This window comes from Hypomesus nipponensis, chromosome 4, assembly GCF_054491055.1.
Source record: "Hypomesus nipponensis isolate SF chromosome 4, ASM5449105v1, whole genome shotgun sequence".
NCBI lineage: Eukaryota > Metazoa > Chordata > Actinopteri > Osmeriformes > Osmeridae > Hypomesus > Hypomesus nipponensis.
In genome coordinates this window covers 13,028,464-13,050,000 of record NC_140364.1, presented here as the reverse complement: position 1 = coordinate 13,050,000, position 21,537 = coordinate 13,028,464, and the positions used below count along the sequence as shown (strand labels likewise).

General features: G+C 49.2%; 2 protein-coding genes across 4 annotated transcripts; one reads left to right on the top strand and one right to left on the bottom strand.

Moving 5' to 3' along the window:
* The first annotated feature begins 2,184 nt into the window (after positions 1–2,184).
* Positions 2,185–7,675, top strand: sync (syncoilin, intermediate filament protein). Of its 3 annotated transcripts, none has more exons than XM_084696737.1 (6): positions 2,185–2,342; positions 4,220–5,613; positions 5,811–6,025; positions 6,172–6,379; positions 6,849–6,973; positions 7,410–7,675. In XM_084696737.1, the coding sequence occupies exons 2-6, from the start codon at positions 4,261–4,263 to the stop codon at positions 7,489–7,491; spliced, it is 1,983 nt and encodes a 660-aa protein (XP_084552863.1). In that variant the 5' UTR covers positions 2,185–2,342; positions 4,220–4,260; the 3' UTR covers positions 7,492–7,675. The 3 variants fall into 3 exon arrangements, with proteins under 3 accessions (XP_084552863.1, XP_084552865.1, XP_084552864.1); XM_084696739.1 differs by lacking the exon at positions 2,185–2,342 and adding an exon at positions 3,504–3,549; XM_084696738.1 differs by lacking the exon at positions 2,185–2,342 and adding an exon at positions 3,556–3,696.
* Positions 7,676–7,976: 301 nt separating this feature from the next.
* Positions 7,977–12,680, bottom strand: rbbp4 (retinoblastoma binding protein 4). The gene is made up of 12 exons (XM_084696740.1): positions 12,506–12,680; positions 11,924–12,071; positions 11,680–11,825; positions 11,404–11,577; positions 11,029–11,144; positions 10,211–10,371; positions 9,982–10,108; positions 9,764–9,841; positions 9,563–9,639; positions 9,337–9,394; positions 9,104–9,214; positions 7,977–8,995 (listed from the first exon to the last, which is right to left on the bottom strand). The coding sequence occupies exons 1-12, from the start codon at positions 12,519–12,521 to the stop codon at positions 8,933–8,935; spliced, it is 1,275 nt and encodes a 424-aa protein (XP_084552866.1). The 5' UTR covers positions 12,522–12,680; the 3' UTR covers positions 7,977–8,932.
* Positions 12,681–21,537: the final 8,857 nt, after the last annotated feature.

Here is a 21,537-nt window from a genome sequence, read left to right as displayed (position 1 = left end):
GAGAGAGAGAGAGAGAGAGAGAGAGAGAGAGAGATGGGTGGGTGAGTGGGTATGGGGAGGGAGGGAGGGAGGGAGGGAGGGAGGGAGGGAGGGAGGGAGGGAGGGAGGGAGGGAGGGAGGGAGGGAGGGAGGGAGGGAGGGAGGGAGGGTGGGTGGGTGGTTTGGGGGGAGAAAGAGAGAGATGGCGGAACAAAAAAAGATAACATGCCTTCGAACATGCTGAGTTTGGAGAGGCCCCAGTGTGCTATTACAAGCTGTCCAGCATGTGGTGCCCATCAGTGGGCCTCGAGACCACGACGCCCCCCTGAACACTGGGTGTCCCTGGGTCCTACACCCCAGCAGGTAGACCGACACTTTGACACGGGACACAGAATAGAGAGACAACAGAGGAGAGAAAGAAAGATAAGTGAAGAAGATTGAAGAGAGGAGGTGAGGAGAAGGCTGGAGACAACGCAATCTCCTCACTAAACCCCACGAGTCTGTGTGTGTGTGTGTGTGTCTGTGTGTGTGTGTGTGTGTCTGTGTGTGTCTGTCATGGTCGGCCTGGCTCCGCCTTGAACCCGGAGTTTCAACATTGTATTAAAACAGATAATGAAGTCATACTCTCAGTCTCTCAGCCCCTGGTCTTGCCAGGAAAGTCTCCCACAGATTTGTCCAGGCGCAGATGTGATCAGTACGACACCTCCGCTCGGACACAGATGTGATCAGTACGACATCTCCGCTAGGACACACAGAGTCAGGATCTCCTGACCAGCTGCCTCTTTCCTCAAAAAGTTGTTAGAGAGGAGTACAGTGACCGTTCTAAGGTGAGGTTTGTTGAGGAGTAGTATCACTCCATCCCTCCCTTCATCACTCCAGCACTCCGTCCTTCTTCACCAGCTTATTTCGCGATCCCTAACTCAGCATTAACCCTATAGTGGCGTTTAAGAAGTATAGAAAGTCATAGAGAGAGAAATAACAAGAGAGATTGAGAAAGAGAGACACGCAGCGAGAGCAAAAGAGAACGAGAGAGATAAAGAGAAGAAACAATGTGAACTTGTGATACAGTGACCTCTACTGACCTCTATCTCAATCACAGCTGTCATCCACACACTATCCTTGTCACGTAGACAAGCATCACCACTCTCTAGGATAATCCATGTTTATCCACGGCCAATGAAAGGCTCTGAGTCATTTGATTCAATGTTACGACAAAAAGGCAGACTGAAAGTCTGGCCAGACCAAAAAGATAAACGACTTAGACTGTCAAGTTATGTGGGTTGCAAAGCTTGAAATTATAGATGTTTAACATGATCAAACTGCATGTTTCTGTAGTTCAGCGTGGATTAGCTGAGATGATGTTGCCACCTAGTGGTGAAAGATTGTGACGTCTTATTGATGCACTGTCCTGTCATTTCTGAAGGAAAAACACACACACACACACACACACACACACACACACAAACACACACTCGGAGCACACCTGTGATCCACCATGACAAGGGGGCACTAGGAGAGAGAGGGAGGGGGGGGGGAACCAATCCTGCCTGCGGTCTCTAGAGGGGGGCCATGAGAGGTACAGTCTATTTAGAGCTCGATAATGAAGTGGCATGGGTGGAATCTTGAGCTCCATGCTGCCTCTCTCTTTACACACACACACACACACACACAATTTAATGAACGTACCCAGTTCTGAACACCAGCATTCCAGCCGGCGCACCTAAACCAAGCCAATCTGATCTGCGAACAGGGAACATGGGAACAGAGGATTCATTCTGTGTAACAGGTTTACTATTGGACAATATCAAGTAGCTCTTCACATTCATACACACATATACAGATTAAAAGTGGATACATAGGGGTGTTTGTTTTACAGGTTAGGTCAGCCAATGTGGCAAAGGGTCAATGGAACTTAAATGAATCTTCCAGAGAGTTCCGCAGTGTCTTTGTCTCCCTGTCTGTCTGTGGGTAGACGATGAGCAGCCCACCATGGCTCGTCTTTCTCTCCGAGGGCTGTTTATTAATAAACGTAAACAGATTTAGGGTAGCCATGGAAACGCATAGCAGCACACTAGCTGTCTGTGAGAGAGGAGGCAGGGTAAGTTCAGATCTCCCTCTTTCCCTCTCTCTCTCCCCCTCTCTCTCTCTTCCTCTCTCTCCCTCTCCCTCCCCCTCTCTCCCTCCCTCCCTCTCTCCCACTCTCTCTATCTCCCTCCCTCTTCCTCTCTCTCTCTCTCTCTCTTTCTCTCTCTCTCTCAGTTCTTTCATTCTCTCCAGTTGCCTTTTCTCAGAGTTTCATCCTGTGATAACAGTTTGAGGAAGACATGAGAGGAGACGGAAAACTCAAAGAAGACTGCCAAGATGTGAGTATGCCCTGCCTGTCTAACTGGACAAGACTCCTTTCAGTGTTTGGGTACTTGTGAGGCGGTCGAAGAAAATGAAAAGCAAGAGATTCAATTCTGAACCATACATCTCAACTTTCGTGCTTTTTGAAAAGAACAGCCTGTAGAAATATGTTCTGAGAAAAGTAGCTTTAGATTTAACTAATCAAATATCCTGACAGATGAAGTCTTAGGTATGTATTGTTTTAAATATATACTGATAGAATGTCGATACACATGGGTATAGCTCAGTGGTAGAGCAATCTGACTGCAGATCATCAAGTCCTAGATTTGAATCGGCCCCCTCCATGTTGCTTTGGATAAGAGCTGAAATACACCAGAAATACACCAATCTAGAATCTATCTATATTTTTCTTTTGAGTACACACAGTGTTTCCTTAAACACAAGCTTTAGAATGCACAGGCAGCCCACATGAGCGGGTGAGTGTGCTCATGGACAGTTGGATCTGGAGGAAGGCGTCCTGTGTGACTGGGTGCCCTCAGACAGCTGGCCTACATGCCACGCCTGGGGGCAATAACTGCCAGTCCCTGGAAAACAGCGGTCCACATGACGTCAACATGCTTCAAATCGGGATCATTAAATTACTGTTAGCTGAGGGCGTGAACTGAATCAACAGAAGACAACAATCCTGAACTGCGTACGGAGTATTTTGAAGAGCTTGATTGTGGTTTAAGAGGATTGAGAGAACATGTTGCTGTTGCCTTGCGGCTTGTCCTGGCTGCAGGGCTGTGGTGACATGTTCATATTCAGAGACGGATCCGACTGCAAGGCCAGAATAGAAAAAAAGGTTTCGACAGGAAGTGAGGTGCCAGCCAGGGAACACATGTATCTACCCTGGCCTGTACATGCACATGTTATGATCATTCACTCCGCTGTGTAATCTGTTTACTGGTTGTTGTTGTGCCAAAAGCTTATGGGGTTTGTACATGTTTATACAATGAGACAGTGTCACATGTTATGTGTGAATTCCTCTGTGTGTGTGTGTGTGTGTGTGTGTGTCAGCACCCTCCCAGCTGTCAGGTGTTATGTGGGTTGGATCCGAAGCAGCTGTCTGAGTGACTCAGGTCCCCCCCCCCCCCCCCCTACCCCACACACACACAGAGTGCTATTTCACCTCATCAACTCACTGCACCTCAGAGCTGCTCAACCCGGTTCCTCTACCATCCCGTAGGTTTGAATTTCCTCCCTACTTCACTACTTCCTACTGGGTGGTACTTGTCCAGCAACAGGGTTGGGCCTAGCCTGGCTCTGCCGACCTAGGAACTTCCTCTCAATTTGGTTTCTGCTTCTGTACTCGGTCTGGCCGTTCAGTTGGTAAGTCAGATTTTGCAGGTCACTTTTTAACCAGCCAATCAGCGAACAGAGGGAGTGGCTTATAACGATGACGTCGATGTTGTGCGCTAGTTTGTGTTGTATTTCCATAATGGCGGCGGAGAAAGATGCGAGCCAAGCCATTCAGTCTGCCGAATGTCCAACAGCTAAAGCCGGAGCAAGAACAAGTTTTTCTGAGTTTTGTTGGTGGCCATGATGTTGTGGCCTTCTCCCCACGGGGTTTGGGAAGTTTTTCCAGCTACGGCAGCTAGCTCTGTTACAGTAGTGGTGAAGGAATTGGCTAAGCGGTGGTGAAGGAACGCTAGCGATTGGTTATCTTCAACAGAGTACCCGCCTACAAGGAAGTCAACGCTTGTCAATGGAGCGAGGCCAGACTCTCTGTACAAATAAAACGTAAGAGAGTCTGGTTAGGACCAGGCTAGGTTGGGCCCCCCTCTTCTGTACAAAGATCCAGATCTATGTATTGTTGAATCCTTCCCCTAGCCTATACCTTTCTCCCCCGCAGCGACCGGAACCATGTGATTGGACGTCGTACCAGCCGAGCAGATGAACGATTTCCAGACGGACCCTTCGTCCGGCTTCCAGCCCCTGTTCATCGATGAGGAGGAGGAGGAGGAGGGGATGGAGCGAGGGAGGGAGACAGGAGAGTGTGTCCGACCTCCTGGGCTCCTCCAGGCCGGGGGGACAGTCTCAGGCACCGGCCTGGGCAGGGCCCCTCCATACGGGGCCCACCTGGGCGAGATGGATGAGCTTCTGAGGAGCTGTGAGGGGCTGACGGGCGCGCTGTCGGGCTCTCCGCTCTCCACCCCCGACCCACACCCCGGTGCGCCGGCCCGGACACAGCCTCCGACGCATCCAGCAGGAGGTCCCGCGGGGGCGTCCCGTCAGGCGAATCAATCCGCCCCCTGCGCCCGACTGGATGGTACTGGGACCCGGGGGGTGCAGCACGCTCCCCACCCACAGGGTCCGGGCTCCTTGTTGGACGGCTACGGGGACACCAGGGGTGCATCTCCTGAGGCCCAGCTGCCCCTGACGTCGGCCGGGACCGAGCTAAGCGGAACCATGACCGAGTACCAGACACAGCTGCTGGGGATGCTGGCCATGCTGGAGAGCTGCATGGAGGAGGCTGGCATGGACCTCACCCCAGTGGACTGGGACGAGCACCCAGAGCAAGGATACCTCAGCCTGGGCAGGGCCAGGCGGGCCCAGTCGCCACCTCTCCGTCCCTGGGTCGGGCAGTGGGAAGAGGGGGGTCTTTATGGAGGGACCTGTGCTGAGACTGGGACCCGTGTTGATGTCAGGGTTGATGCGGGAGGAGGCAGACTCTGTTCAGGGCCCTTGGAGACGGGGGTCTCCATGGAGGGGCCCTTAGGGGGGGTAGGGAACTCAGAGGGGACGGCCGCCACAGGACACGTGTCCGGGGTGAGTTGGGGCGGCGCAAACCCCGACCCCCTCGGGATGGCAGAGACGGGGGTCGGGGTGGAGGCGCTGGGGGGTGACAGGGAGGCGCTGGGGGCGTTGGGCGCCCGTCTGGAAGGCTGCATCGAGGAGGTGGGGCGTCTGGAGGGACGGAGGGAGGAGCTGCTGGCTGAGGTGCTCCGTCTGAGGGGGGAGGAGGGCCAGGGGAGGGGGGAGGAGGGGGCGGAGGCGCTGCTGCGCGTGCTGGGGGTGGAGGCGGAGGCGAGGCGTGGGGAGAGGATGAGGGAGGTGGGGGGTCTGAGGGGGGAGAGGAGGGAGGAGGAGGGGAGGCTGGCGCGGGCCAGGCTGGAGAGGCAGGGCCGGCAGGAGGAGACGCGTCGGCTGAAGAGGAGGCTGTTCGCCGTCGCCAGGGACTGCGCCCACAGCCAGGTCGCCCTGGCGACGCAGCAGAGCGACGTGGACAGCTTCCTCAAGGGACAGGTACGGCTTCTAGAACCTTCGATCACCTCAGACAACGTCATTTTCAAGAACCTTCTGGAATTCAGTGAATCTACGAATCGTTCCACATGACGCTCTGACCTACACAGAACCACAAAGCCTTTTACATTTAAAAAATTACATAAACTCATAAATTTAAACAACACAAATACTTTCTTTACTTCTTTCTTCTGTCCTAGGAGGAGCTCCAGACCCATGTGGCCCAGCTGACGGAGGAGGTGAGCCAGCTTCGCTCAGCCCACCAGGACCGGCTGGCCAGCCTACAAGCCCGGCTACAAGCCCACACCTCCAGCCAGACCCCCAGCCCCCAGGAGGAGCTGTCCCAGTGTAGGAGACACTCTTGTGGGGACATCCAGCAGTATCTGCAGGAGGGGATCAAGGCTCTGGAGGAAAGGTACATGTAACGCTATCAACAACGTCACTAAACTCTCACATCTCAAAACAAATCGCTTTCAGTGCAAACGTAAAAAGATTGAACTTTGTACTTTTGTCCACGTTCTACATATATGCCTTACGCCCCTCACCCCCACCCCCTTCCAGATATGAGCCTGTGTTGCTGGGGCTGGTGAAGCGAAGGGAGGGGGGGGCAGGGGCCCTGGTGAAGGCCAGGGAGCAGGCCCAGGAGCTGAGGGCCCGTCTGGGCCCCCTGAGGGAGGAGAGACAGAGGCTGGAGCTGCAGAGGGTCTGTCTGGAGGAGAGACTCACACTCATGGACATGCAGCGGAGGGAGGACGTGGAGCGACACAGGGTAAAGGAGGAAGTGAGAGATACAGGAGGAAGTGAGAGATACAGGATGAAGGAGGAAGTGAGAGATACAGGAGGAAGTGAGAGATACAGGATGAAGGAGGAAGTGAGAGATACAGGAGGAAGTGATAGATACAGGATGAAGGAGGAAGTGAGAGATACAGGAGGAAGTGAGAGATACAGGATGAAGGAGGAAGTGAGAGATACAGGAGGAAGTGAGAGATACAGGATGAAGGGGGAAGTGAGAGATACAGGAGGAAGTGAGAGATACAGGATGAAGGGGGAAGTGAGAGATACAGGAGGAAGTGAGAGATACAGGATGAAGTGAGAGATACAGGATGAAGGGGGAAGTGAGAGATACAGGATGAAAGAGGAAGTGAGAGATACAGGATAGCATCTCAGTGACTGACATGTAGATGTTTTCATTTGTTTGTAAAAGATATATAACCCTTCTAACCCCGAGTGGTCCACAGGACACGGTAGGCAGGCTGGAGGAGAGCAGCCGACAGCTGAAGACTGAACTGCTGGTCCAGAAGAGGAAGAGCAAGAAGCTGGAGGAGCTTAAAGACGCCCTCACTAAGAAGATACTCCAGTATAGGTCTGTTATCTTCACTACAGCAAACATCACATGCCTTCCTTGAGATGAATCAAGAGCTGTGTTCGACTTCATGCAGCGCCGGCGGCGCCGAAAGTCGGCTAACTCGAAGCTGACAATGCCATTGGCTGCTTCAAGTCAGCTGGGCTGCAGGCGGCTTCAGGCGACCCTGGCGCTGCAAGTCAAACGCACCTAATCACATGTTTGAGTGTCAATTTCACTTGCTGTTTAAACCAGGGGCATAGGTTCGTTTTCAGACGTGGGTGGGACAGCTTTTTGAATGATTAAGGATGCAGACATTATGGCCTAAATATGTTCTTAATAAAAACTGAGGGGGACAGATTTACCGTTTTCAAAAAGGGGCTTAGACATGTTCCACTTGTGTGTGATGAAACGGAGAGACCTTCCTTTGGACCTCACTACAGTCCTCTTACAACAGGGACACCATCCAGGACCACAAGAGTGAACCCACACCAGCAAACAAGACAAAACGCGATGACATCATAAAGATGGATCTGTAACCATGGTCGCATCGGCAGGATCTGGAATGACAGAATCCAGAACACAGCGTAGTGGAACAATCTAGAACACACCGTAGTGGAACAGTCCAGAACACAGCGTAGTCGAACACTGTGTATAAAGAGGATTGTAGAGCTTGCAGGATGCGTCACCCACATGAATAAAGGTTTGTTCTTTCACTTCAAACGGTGTGAGTGCTGGTGATGAGCCGAGGGCTCTGACTGAGGCTGCTGAAGAGAGAGGTGTGCATATAAGGACAACGCCGCTTTGAAACAGCGGAGAGAGCGATCCGGGGTTAGGAGAATGAAGACGTCATCCTCGACTCAACATACTGCAGCTCTGCCCAGCTCCCAGCTCTGATAATGTCTGTATACATTAGCAAAGGTGAACCTCAAAATAGCAAGGAGACCAATTTGTACAATCCTGACCTAAATACACACAGTGGGACTCAACTTGCATACCACATTAAACTAAACAAAGGCTGGGGGGGGAAGAAAAAAAAACGTTTTATTAAGAATGCATTTACTGTACAATTGAAAACAACAGAATGAATGACACAGACAGATGATAGCATCAAATACACATAACAATATGGAAATGTTTCGAGAGCTAACACACCTAGCGTAGATTATGGGACGATCGATGCATGTATAAAAACTACTATCAGTGACCAGGGATCTAACCCCTCATTTCTGGAGTCACCTAATCCATCCTTAATTTAGTTGTCAAAACATGGAATTTCGTCTTTCAACATTTTTTTTCTCTGCGGTCAAAAAGCTATACCATCACCTACCTAGCCTCCCTGTGCCAAGGGTCAAATTACAGACATTTCTGAGGAGGAGAAGTCAAAGGAGAGAAGTAACAAGGCAGGGAAAGGCCAATGGAGAGGGCTTAGAAAAATACACTTCTTTATAATACAGTACAAAAACCGGAGCTGGGAGAAAGTCTTCCGACAATAAATTACTTCCTGTTGTCGAGACACAGCTTTTCCATGGAACAGCCTTCACAAACTACGAAAACATGGATGGGGGGGGGGGGGGGGGTGCTCCTCGAAAACATGACTGTCCTCTCTCAATCTCCTTTACCTGACCAATAAGAGACGTTCACTGTAAGCCAACTACAGCTCTCCTGTATTGGACCAGTGCTAACACTCTGATGTCACCCTTCAACATGTGCAGAGATTCAGGAGAGGAGCTGATGAGTGGTGGTGCTTGACTATGCAGGTGTCCCAAGCCCCGGGCTGCACAGGGAGACCGGGTGAGGGTGGTGGGTGAAGAGGGGGCTGGAGGGGCTGGGTGAGGGTGGTGGGTGAAGAGGGGGCTGGAGGGGCTGGGTGAGGGTGGTGGGTGAAGAGGGGGCTGGAGGGGCTGGGTGAGGGTGGTGGGTGAAGAGGGGGCTGGGTGAGGGTGGTGGGTGAAGAGGGGGCTGGGGGGGGGTCAGCCTCTACACGGTGACTTCTGGATCTGCTGCCCCCTCTGGGTCCTCATCATTGTAGATGTTCTCAGCCTGGTTGGACAGACAGACAGACGGTGAGAGGTGGGTGAGCTCTGTGTGTGTGTGTGTGTGTGTGTGTGTGTGTGTGTGTCTGTGTGTGTGTGTGTACAGGAGTCTCACCATTTGCCAGACTTGCATGATGTTGTCTTCAGACACCGAGCACAGGACCCAGGGCTCGTTGGGGTTCCAGGAGAAGTCTGAGATCTTGGCCGTGTGACCTCCGTGGATGAACTGCGGACAGCGACAGGGTTAGACCGGCTTCACACACTTACAACCACCAGCCTGCTCTGACGGTCATGTGATCTCTGTTCCTGTTGCACGACGACACGGTCGGTCAGAGGAGCGTCACTCACCAGAAGTTCTGGAGGGCCATCTTCTGCATCTTCAGGAGACTGCTCCTCTCCGATTTTACTAGAAAATACACACAAGGATGTTTTACTGAGCAAATCAATGATAAAGAGGTGTTGGAGTGTGTAGAGGTACACTAACAAAATAACAGGGTCCCGTGAGCCAACCCTGTGTGTGTGTGTGTGTGTGTGTGTGTGTGTGTGTGTGTGTGTGCGCGTGTGTTTTATCTACCTGAGGTCCCAGACGTTGAGCCTCCTGTCTGTGCCGCTAGACGCCAGAATGGTTTCGTTATGGGGCGACCACTGGACCTGCGACAACCAATCAGAGAGCTTGTTACAGTTCCAGGCGGTAGAGAAGAGGCAAAGAAGCTCGAAAGGGGGTGGGGGGGGGGAGAGGAGGGGGGGTAGAGGAAGGGGAGAGGGGAGGTCCTACCTGGAAGATCTCGTCCTTGTGCGACTCGAAGGAGTGCAGCTTCAGTTTGAGGTTCCTCAAGTCCCAGAGGGCCACAGTCTGAGAGAAGAAGAACAACAACAAGGAAGTGAGCAAAACAGCTTCCTGTCTACACAGTCCCAAACACCCTCCATTCCAGGTAGGGGCAGCTGAAGCCAAGTCCTCCCCAGCCAGAGGAGCCTGGCATGGGGCAGACAGACCTTGTCGGCAGAGCCAGTGGCCAGGATGAACTCGCTGTAGGGGTTGAAGGACAGGCAGTTGACCTCAGCCGTGTGGGCGTCCACAGCGTGGCTGGGCTTGGAGGTGTTGTTGGAGCGCGTGTCCCAGCTGTGTGCGTGTGTGAGAGAGAGACATGAGAGGATAAACATGACGTCGGTTGACATGCTAGATGCACTGCAAGGCTTTGGGAGAGACGCCCGGGAGACTGACATCATGAGCTTCTGGTCGTCGGCCACCGATCCGAAGAGAGACTCGTGCAGCAGGTGCCAGGACACGTCCTCCACCACGGCCGTGTGGCCCGTGAAGATGGTCTTGGCGTCCACGATCTTGCCCTCCTTCGGCACCGCGCTGATGTCCCACAGACAGATGGTCTGCATGGGGGAGGGAGAGAGAGAGAGCAGAGAGAGAGAGAGAGGGGGAGGGAGAGCAGAGAGAGAGAGGGGGGAGAGAGGGGGGAGGGAGAGAGAGAGCAGGGAGAGAGAGAGCAGAGGGAGAGAGAGGGAGAGAGAGAGCAGGGAGAGAGAGAGCAGAGGGAGAGAGAGCAGAGGGAGAGAGAGAGAGAGAGGGAGTAGGGAGAAAGAGAGAGAGAGCAGGGAGAGACAGAGAGATAGAGAGAGCAGAGGGAGAGAGAGAGAGAGGGGGGGAGGCAGAGAGCAGGGAGAGAGAGAGAGGGGGGGGGAGAAAGAGAGGAGAAAAAAAATTAAGAGATGAGACACTCAGAACACAAGCAGAGTTGTCTTGCCCGTGTGTGTGTTTGTATGTCAGAAACAGGTTTATTCGCCAAATAAGTTTAAACAAACAACAAATGTACCTTTGATGGGCAGATGCATACGATGAACATATAATAATCATCTAAGAGTATTAAAGAGTCTGCAGTCTTTAAATAGAAATGTATACAATTTACAACAAAATGCTAACAATTCCTAATCATTCTAAAACAATACTGTAAAATATAAAATACAAAACAGGAGAGTGCAGTAGGGCTGTTGCAGTGTGCAGTGAGCGCGTGCAGTGAGCGTGTGTCTTACGTGGTCGTCAGAGGCGCTGAGCAGGCAGCCAGACAGGTTGGGGTTCCAGGAGAGGCCGTAGCCCTCCTTCTGGTGGCCTCTCAGCCTCAGGTCCGGGGTGCACTCTCCAGAGGGGTCTGGGGACCACAGGACCACAGGGGTCACCTCACACTACTGTAATGGCATCACACACAGTAACCGCTACCTAGAACAAGGGACGATCAAAGTGCATCCCGACTACGTCTGACCACGCAGAACTAGATCTAATTTACATGGAAGAGTGAGAAGTGGATTTCTTGAATCACCCTGTGGGGATGAACCAAGAATCTTCTACACATTCAAGGTCTTAGATACTGGTGATGGATTGACACACAGGGCGACTCCGGACCCACATACCGGGCTTGGAGGGGTGCTTAGTGTAGTCGAACACCAGCACGTCCGAGGTGGGGGTCTTGGTGGCTATGATGCAGGGGTTCTGGGGCATATAGCGCGCCCGGTTCACCTCGCCCTCGTGGTTAATCTTGATCTCAATCTCTATCTTCCCACTCACCGAGCCGAAGCCTCCAAATTCTGTGTGTGTGTGGGGGGGAAGTTGACACCGTAGATGATGCTTGTAGAAATTAGGGTTATTTTACAAAGTGGTGTGTGTGTGTGTGTGTGTCGACACTTTACCTCCTTTCTCGCTGTCGTAGTGCGAGGCGTCGAACTGAGCGTCGTCATTGGGCAGCTGAACGCTGGCAATGACCAGGTGGTTCTGCTCGTCTGAAGTGTGCGTGCCCAGAACCAGGCGGTGCACGCTGAAATCCTTCCCCTCGGGTCTAGGGGTAGGAACCGAAATAGTCATGGGTCTATTGCTGTTGATGCAGTGTGAGTCACTGTGAACAGCTAAAAGTGTGTGTGTGTGAGTGGGGGTTACCTGGTGACATCGGGGAGCCACTGGGCGGTCAGGCTTGGCCACTCAAGAGCATGGGTCATGACCAAGTCATACAGGAACGGTGTGTTCTTCTTCCAAATCTTATACTCCTCGTTGATCACCCGCTCCTCCACCGCATCGTCAAAGGCAGCTACAGAGGAAGACAAGAGGAGATCGCGGGGGATATTTTGAGGTAGGTTTCTGACAATTGACACGTACGTCTGCTTGGTCATGTTAACATTTTCCCGGCTAATATTGAGATGCAGGCGGAATGCAAATTAGCCAGCTCACTGACGCGCGTTACGTCGTCCAAACAATTCACGGAGCTTGCAAGTTAGGACAGTATAACTAAATTGTTTGTTGGCAAATTATTTCTAATGGCAACGACTCGTTAAACTAGCAAGCTAATGTTTCTAATGAATAGTTAAGGGATCACAGTGTGATGGAATTTCGACAGACATGCTAGCTAGCTAGCTAGCTAGCGTAGATGATATCGGCTTCCTAGCCATCCAACCACTGACTGAGCAGCATAGCTCAGCTAACAGCAGTAACCCTAATTATCATAATGAAATACGAATCCGTTACCTTCCTTATCGGCCATTGTAGCACAACCACCGGTAAACAGATGTTTGTAGCAGAAAATATATATATATTATTGGCAGTTCAGCAGCTTGCTAACTGTGATATCCGATTAAAATGGTAGCTAGCAGGCTAGCCAGAGCGCTTTTGTCTCGCCTCTCACTACAACATGGGCACGTTCGCGCCAGCGCCTACAAGCGAGCCGTCAACTAACCAATCAGAAGGAAGCCGACACCCACGTCACTTTGGCAGCCATTGATTTCATCTTAAAATTAATGTCATCCCGTGGCCAGAAGGGGGCGTCAGTACAGTAATTTATATCAACAATTTATCTGCTGGGTCTGATTTAAATTTGCAGTCCGCTGTCCCACATCGATGCAGTACCCGCGCTGTGAATCGAAGCGTTAACCCTTCGCGTGGATAACAACCATTCAAACGTATGGAGAGTAATATAATGTAGACGACGACATCGTCGACATGCAAGAAAAAACATCTGGCATAAATCATTTAGAGCACCGACAGTGATGCGCTCCAAGACCTCGTGGTCCAATCATTTTGCAAACACTTGACACGTATTATCTAGCGCTGATCAGTGTAACTATCACACATTACATTTGTATCCAGCCAGTGATGCCAGAGTGGAGGAACAAGAGAACCAAGGATAGTGTGACAAAACAGAGAATTAAAGAGTAGTAACTGCTTTTGCGGGCTGTGGCAGAGCTGAGCTGGGGGTATTTTTAGCTGACGGGTGTAGTAACTTAGACCAAGCCTTTTTGATAGACCTAAATCAGCACGTGGAGTTGAACTGGAGCTCTGTGTGCGTGTGCGTGTCTGTGTTTGTGTCCTTCCATCGCCAAGTCAATAAAAGTGTGCACTGTGCAGATCAAACCTTTTGGGTTCAAGCTATAGGCTCGGCCAAACTGTGTTCTTTTTCAGGCCAAGCTGATGTTGCTGATACCGTAGCTACCAAAGAAACTGTCTCTTTCTCTCCCTCCTTATCCTCCCCCCTCCCAACAGAAAACATAAATAATTCAACATAGTAATTTGATGAAGGAAAAAAATTAATAAGAAACGATATATTTTAGAAGCATTTATTTAAATCTTCACCGGAAAGCATCTAAAAACGACAAGCCAAGTACAGAATATATTTATAGTTTTCCTGTTTCCCCAGCAGTGCACAAACAGACATCTGTTCCCGTTGCTGCAGAAAATTGCCTCTTCACCACTCAATGTGTTTGGATAATTGAGCTTATGCACTCGCCGGTCGGTGTGGATCCGAGCAACATTGATGATGACGAATCAGTCCATCGTTTGCTGTTATGGTAACAGTTTATCACCCCAGAGTTAGCTGTCTCAGCAACCTGTGATATTGCTCTGCATTTATGTTTCTATTTATTGTACAAAATGTCACTTGTGACACTTTTGTCAGGAAGTGGATTGATGGGACAAATACAATTTTCGTGTGTGTGTGATCTCCCTGAGGTGTCGCCTAATCATTTGTTTTTAATCTTTAATTGTCATTGTCATTCTTGTTAAAACATTTTACTTGCGCTGACAGTGGACCAGGTGTTTTATCCTCTATGTTGACAAATGCGAGAAGATTCACAATTGTGGAAATGCTTACGCAAACATGCCTACTTTGATTTGACCTTTATATGACATTCCACTTTGGGCCAGAAGGTTTGTACTGGTAAACTAATCCCATTTCCTTGTCTCATGGGATCATACTGTAGATGACACACACACGCGCACCGTACACACACACACACACACACACACACAACTGGGTGGAGATGAGGACACCCAGCTCACTGGGGATGCGTACAGAACCGGATAAATGAATTACCACAGACCTGACCCCAACATGGAACAGAGAGAATCAGTAATACGCTTAACACAGCATACAGCAGCATTAGTGACGCTGGCTGTATTTGCCACAGTGTCGTATAGCCATGGTGTACAGGTGGCTTTGTCATTGGGGTTTTATCATCAATTTGAATCTCAAACCAAATGGACAGATTTAAATGTGACGTGTCACTTAATTTGCCGCCATTATTCGCGCAATCACTCTCAGCCACGGATGCCTTTTTTGAGTAGCTTTTTCCACAATTTTTCAGTGTTTTCTTTAGAGATTCCTTGCCTCATGATTGAGTTTCCCAGTAGAAGCCAGCTTTTAAAACACAGGCTAGTAATTGGAACAAAGGACCCTGCAGTTGGATGGATGGTGTTGTGGTTCAATGGCTCGCCTTTGGGAAACAGGGCATTGATCCGAGCAGTCGGATTTATGTGTTTGAATTGTTAGACTCTTTCCCCAGCGCTATACATTTTCACCTGCAAGGTCTCACTAATATGGCTCTGGGTTCAACAAACTGCCCCTCAGGCTCCTATAGGTCAACGTACCTGCCTCTAATCTCCTATTAATCTCAAATAGCAATCCTTCCCTTATCCTTACTTAAGTGAACGGGGGTTAGGGTGGCTGAGTTTGGGTTGGAACCAAGCCATTTTCTTTAGCTCATATGCCTTGGAGGCAGGGTTGCCAGTTCTGAGTAACAAAACCAGCCCAATGGCCAATCCAAACCAGCCCAAAAACCAGCCCAATATCAGAACTCAAAATATGCCCCTACCAAACCATATACACTGCTTTTAAAGTCCAACAGCATTGTTATCATTGACAAATATATTGTAAAAGCTACAGTACAAAGTAACACCAAATGTTTAGTATGCCAGCGTTAAAAGCAGTTTTCAGGAGGTTTTCTCAGTGCATGTGTGTATGTGGGCGCGTCCCATGTCCATATGTGTACGTCATGACCTGGAGTCAGTTTGGTAGGATTTGGGTATAAATAAATTATTTCATTTAAAATGTGGATTTTTATTTAAAGACATTCATGTAATTTGCATGCAAATTAGGCCTACCCGGACGGACAGAAAATACAACCCGCGGCAACGCTTCAAATGTAGCCCAATTCCGCGGGAAAACCGCAGACCTGGCAACACTGCTTGGGAGTAACTGTCTCTGTTCCTGTTGGGATCAAGGTTGAAATGTATTGTGGGTAAACAGTGTGTGATGTAGGGTGGGAAAGGCCAGGGAGAAGGTGGTCAGGGAAACAGGTCATGCTTTTTAATGCAGCCAGACAGGTCTGTTAAGCGTCCATTAATTTGATCAAAGTTTTTTTTTTCTCCCCCCTATGAGGTTCCTGTCACCTGTGACCCATCATTCAAGTTGTATCTCTCTAATCCATAAAGCTCTCAACCTGAATATGTATCACACGCCTATAACCCGCATTGGGCACAGCTAAGTGGTTTAGAGTGGATTGCATTTGTTGTCTTTTAAACACACACACATGTACACACCCCCACACACACACATACTGCAAATGTACTTCAGAACACCTGTGACCCTTCATCTACCTTTGTCACTTTTTATTAAAAAATGTTTAATGTGAAGACATAAACTGAGCAGTAATACTGCATACGAGTCAATATATGGAACACATTTGAACAGGAGCCTTAAATAACAAACCTTTCTATAGGAAATCCACACTGCACGATATTAGCCAACACAATCAATCGATATTAAAGACCCTGATTGCAATAAGATGTGTTGTGTTAAGAGCATCCCATGGGCCCATCCGAGGTTGCACGTGCCGCAAACCTTGCTCTCTTTCCCCAGCCAGCGAAAGCTGCAGCTTGGCAGCATAGCGATAAGGCGTGTAAATGAGATATAAGCACGGTATCCATATGGGCTGAAGGAGTTTTTAAGTTAATTAAGAATCCTAATCATCAGTTCCTTGTTATCCCCGCGCATTGTGGTTATAACTGGGTCAGGTGTGTAACCATGGAGATTGAGTCTCTGCCTCCCTTTCTCCACCGATTTCTTGCTATTCAACAGTACCACCCGTTACCGCTACAGCTCAATTTCACATACCAGGAATCGCATCCCTCGTGCACCCCCTCCCCACCCCGTTCTCATCCCTCTACCGTATCTCTCACCGCGCCTTGGATGCAGTCAGTGACCAGTGAGCTGAGAATCGTTTTGAACCATCGCCGTCCACGCACCAGCAAAGCAAAAATAAAACCTAAACGATGACATTCTTACAGATACAACAGGCGCAAACCGATATTTGACAACTTCTGACCCATTCCTTGCCTTCGCCGCACCTTGCTGTAATTGGTAAGTATTTTTTGTTTTGATTTTAATGTGTGGGAAATGATCCTATCATTTTCTGTCCAAGCAGAATCTCCTGTGCGGGATGCCAATAATGATCGTAATGATGACAGGGATCAAGCCCAATCTAATTTGGGAATGGCTATTATACTCTGCAGAATTCATCATAACCATAGGCTTCCTTTTTTTTGCGGAATTGTAGTACAAATATTTAAACACAAATATAAGCAACCTAGTAGGTATTGAATGAATGTGCCAGCATAGGCTACCTCACAAAGCTACTGTTTAGTTCACGAAAACGTCAGTTTAGACATGCAGTGTGATTGTTTCCTACAATAGCCATACTCATCAACGGTCTGTCTCGAAGAGAAACACGTATCGAGAATGCATGCATTATAAAGTTACGTTTGTCATCCCGTACCTACACAAGTCCTATGCTCCCCGAAATCTCTTACAGACAACTTAACAGACCGTTAATGCGTTGACGGTCCTAGGGGATTATCATAATAACTAGTCGCATGAAAGCTGGGAGTAATAAAACAATCTGCAGCTCGGGTACATTAGGTATCCAGTTAGAGATGAACATTAATCAGGATTGCCAATAAGTAGGAGTAGATTGAATCCCAGAGGTGATCTCTTGCTGAAACTATATTGCATAGACTGGGGTGATACAGATGTCTTAATGTGTTGCAATTCATTGATAGTGTATTATTTAACTGTTTTCCCTTGTGGTGGGCTTGGGGAAATATTGGCAACATTCGGCCTTGGAATTTCAAAATGATGTGGACTGAAGGCAGGCTGGACTCCAGGGTGACTCCCCAATTTCAGAGTCGAACCATGTAGGGCAGAAGGAGAGGCTGATTGTAGATCAGTGTCTTCACTGCCCTTATTACTCTTCCTGTTGAATGTCAAAAGGTGGATGTGAGGGTTCAAAGGTCATGTGGTCTTACACCCGGGAAACCCAGTACCTTGGAATGAAGGACTAGGAAACAAAGGATTGTGATAGTGGTACGTGTGTGGTGGTGTGTGTGTGTGTGTGTGTGTGTGTGTGTGTGTGTGTGTGTGTGTGTTTGAGGTAATGATAGAGGGAAAGTGCATCTGTTCATGTTTTGTGACTTTCCATTCCATCCTTAGAGTGATTTAGCAAAGCACAAACTGACATGTGATATGAGAAGGCGCACACACACGCACATGCAGACACACACACACACACACACACACACACACACACACACACACACGACCACAATGTTCTAGCCTCTTACAACTGCATGGGATGGTAAGAAAATATTCTTATATCTATAGAAAGGTGAAATACAATTATCAACAATTGGCGGTGCTAAGCACCCATTATCATCAGCCTTGTCCATTTAGATCCCTGTAATGCAAAAAATGATGTATCATAAACCGTTTTTTGAATACAGGAATTACGATTTTTTTTCACTTTCCAGTTTTTTTCCATCCTTGTTGGCCTCTACGGCCTCCCACACGCGTGTGCATTTATTAAGTATTCATGCATCTGTGTCACACAGTTTATTCCACAGCTAGACAAGTGTGTGTACCAGCTCTAAGGGCTGCGGAGAGCGTGGCACAGATGCTCACAGTTCCACAGTGAGGCCTCCTGAAATATTCACCAGGGGGGGACGGTGATTTTGGTGTGTGTTTGTGAGGACCTAGGAGATGTGACAGTTAAAATCAGATAAGTTCACGACTCAAAAGGCCAACCTGGCCAGAAGTCACTGTGTCATCAAAGAGACACAGTGACTCAGATGTAGTACTGGGGAAGGGCAGATCCAAAGGCCAGCACACACAACTAAGCCAACAGAAAAACAGAGGACTGGTCTCCCATCTCTCTCTTTCTAGGTTTCTCCCTCCCTCCCTCCCTCCCTCCCTCCCTCCCTCCCTCCCTCCCTCCCTCCCTCCCTCCCTCCCTCCCTCCCTCCCTCCCTCCCTCCCTCCCTCCCTCCCTCCCTCCCTCCCTCCCTCCCTCCCTCCCTCCCTCCCTCCCTCCCTCCCTCCCTCCCTCCCTCCCTCCCTCCCTCCCTCCCTCCCTCCCTCCCTCCCTCCCTCCCTCATCCAGACACACAGTGGCCACACACACCTGATCCATTGCAAGGAACTGTTGGTCTGGCCTCCCTTTGAAATGAAAATCCAATGAAAACAAAAGAGGCAGAACAGATACTTATCATAGTAATGACTGCACTCCATACGTGTGTGTGTGTGTATGTGTGTAAGTGTGTGTGTGTGTATGTGACCTACCGGGCATAACAACCTTACACTCGGGCGGTTGGATCAAAGGAAGCGTCCATGATTGTGTGACCACGAGTGGTGTCCAGTGTCCACTTCAGATTCACTATGCTAATGAGACGGCACACACAGGCAGAGACAAGCACGCGTCTTGGGTACTTTCAGGCTTGTCGGTTCCTAGCTTTGAGAACTATCAAAGATAAAGAAGAGCGCGAGAGAGTGAGAGGAATAGAGGCAGAGAGTGAGAGGAATAGAGGCAGACAGTGAGAGGAATAGAGGCAGAGACTGAGAGGAATAGAGGCAGAGAGTGAGAGGAATAGAGGCAGAGAGTGAGAGGAATAGAGGCAGAGAGTGAGAGGAATAGAGGCAGAGACTGAGAGGAATAGAGGCAGAGAGTGAGAGGAATAGAGGGAGAGACTGAGAGGAATAGAGCGATGGCCTGCATTGATAGCAAAGGGAGGCTTGAGTCGTAAATGTGCAACGTGCCTCAGATGTCTCATCTCATCCCAAAAGATTTGCACATCCGCACGTTCACACCCTCAGCTAAAGCAAGGAGTAACAGCGTGCTTGGATTCGATCTCCCTGATCTCCCCACAGGCCCCTCTGTCAGCCCCACAACCAGGCACAAGCTGTGTGAGCAGGGCTGAGGTGAGGCAGAGGGGATGAGAAGTGAAACGCATCCGGGAAGGCACTCTGCCTCTTCCCCCCCCCCCCCCCGCCTCCCTCAGGCCTGCCAGCACAGTCCCAGGTGGGCGGGGAGGTAGTCGGGCAGATTTAGGCGAGGGGGGCAGGGGGGAGGGCAGTCAGCCAGCCACAAGGCAGTATTAGTCAGCCCCCAGATAGCAGCCCATGAGTCAGGACAGTTCTCCGTCTCATCCATCACGAACCTCTTAACCCATTTTCCCACCAGCCCGGCAGCTTCATAACCCGTTTTTTTTTTCTTTTTTCTTCTTCTTCATTTTTCTATTTTCCGCTATGTCTTAGTCTGTCCTTTGCTGACGGTGTACCTTTTCTGGCCTTCTCAGCCTGACTGGTGCCGGAGGAGAGAGAAAGAGGGAGAGGAGGAAGATTTGAGAGGGGATGAGGCTGAAAGAGGAAAGGAGATATTTAATCTATTTCATTTCCTTTTTTTCCTCCCACATCCCCTTGAAGTTGACGTGTAGAGAAATTAGAAATTAAAAGAGATCAAGTTTGTATAAGGGTACTGTTTTCCTTTTTTCGAGTGAAAAGATGAAGCAAAAGTAGATCAATTTTTTTCTCCCTTGAACACCATTTACCGTTTTTTTTAACCTATTTTCCTCCTACTGTTCTGTTTTTATTAGAACATTGCAATGTTCTAATGAAAATGTTTGTTGAAGATAGAGACAGCTCAAGATAAAACATGGTATTCCCTTCTCCGTTACCCTGATGTAAACCCAGATAAAACTGTCAGGTTAGGGGAGAGCTGGAGGTTACAGAGGTGACACGAGTGCTTGCACTTCACCAGAGTCATCCAGATCAAATCCCAGTTGAGACCTTCAGTGTTGTGAGCCTGCTCTTAAGTGGAAATGGCTCAGGCACATGCTTATGCTTGAAAAAAAACACACACAACATAAAAAAGAAAACAGGAAGCGATGGATCCACAAGTGCCTCCAGTTAAGGATGTAAATCCTCAGGCAAGATGTTCAACAGTCCATCAGCTACCACACTCGTCACAAGGAAAATGGCAGACCCTACCTAAACCCTCCCACTAGGCTATCGAACCCAGTTAAGGCCAACTGTAGTTGTGTTGATGACATCTCCGTCCATTTAACAGCCCCTCCCCGCCCCATCTCTTGTACGACAGACACACTCCTACATTAAACATGTCTCCTGACTTCTGAGCAGAATCCAACCAATTTGTCTGAAAACATGGCGTGACCGACGCCATAAACGCTCGCCGTCGTCAGTGCGTTACCAAGAGGGACTCTGTGACTCACCTCATTAAAGGTTTGATTGAGTTCCCTTGATCCAATGGGAGAAGCCAGACTGTAGCCTCAGAGTAAAGCCCTCTGTCTATTTCACAGCACTTAACGTTCAACAGCAAGCGTGCAACCGTATCTGTGTGCAATAATGCCAGTGATTGGATCGTAGTAATGGCAATTTAAATATGAAATCACAAATAAATACATAATTTGTTTGTGGATTTTTTTTTAATGATTTCTTTGTTGCTTAAGGAATATTTGAATGATTTATCTGTGTGAAACCGTGCTGTTGGATTGAGGTGCTTAGCTGAGGGTGGAGAGACTGTTTTATTTTCTTCTGGCCAGTAACTGGTCTCAATGTGGATTTAGAGAACTGGCTGTGTTCACCCTTTTTATGTTCATGTTCTGACTCTTTCCCTCCTCCAACATGGCACTTGTTAACGCGTCTTTCAGATGTTCTGTTTGCGTGTGGTCCCATGTATGTGGACAGCCTGTGAGCGTGTGTATGTTTGGCTTCCGGTTTCCCTGGCACTTATGCAGTGTGTGTTTTCATGTGACTGCAAACCTCTCCTTCTGCTATCCTTCCCAAAGAGACTCCATGATTACAGAGCTCCACCAACCAGGCCAAACACACACACACACACACATACATACACACACACACACACACACACACATACAAA

Bases quoted from the DNA above. Each gene is read 5' to 3' on its own strand.
- rbbp4 (XM_084696740.1), bottom strand. The intron at 10,372-11,028 runs GTAAGACACACG...TCCCCCATGCAG, and splicing joins TCAGCGCCTCTGACGACCAC to ACCATCTGTCTGTGGGACAT. The intron at 9,395-9,562 runs GTAGATAAAACA...TGTATTTTCTAG, and splicing joins CTCAACGTCTGGGACCTCAG to TAAAATCGGAGAGGAGCAGT.
- sync (XM_084696737.1), top strand. From the start codon at position 4,261: ATGAACGATTTCCAGACGGACCCTTCGTCCGGCTTCCAGCCCCTGTTC. The intron at 5,614-5,810 runs GTACGGCTTCTA...CTTCTGTCCTAG, and splicing joins ACAGCTTCCTCAAGGGACAG to GAGGAGCTCCAGACCCATGT. The intron at 6,026-6,171 runs GTACATGTAACG...ACCCCCTTCCAG, and splicing joins ATCAAGGCTCTGGAGGAAAG to ATATGAGCCTGTGTTGCTGG.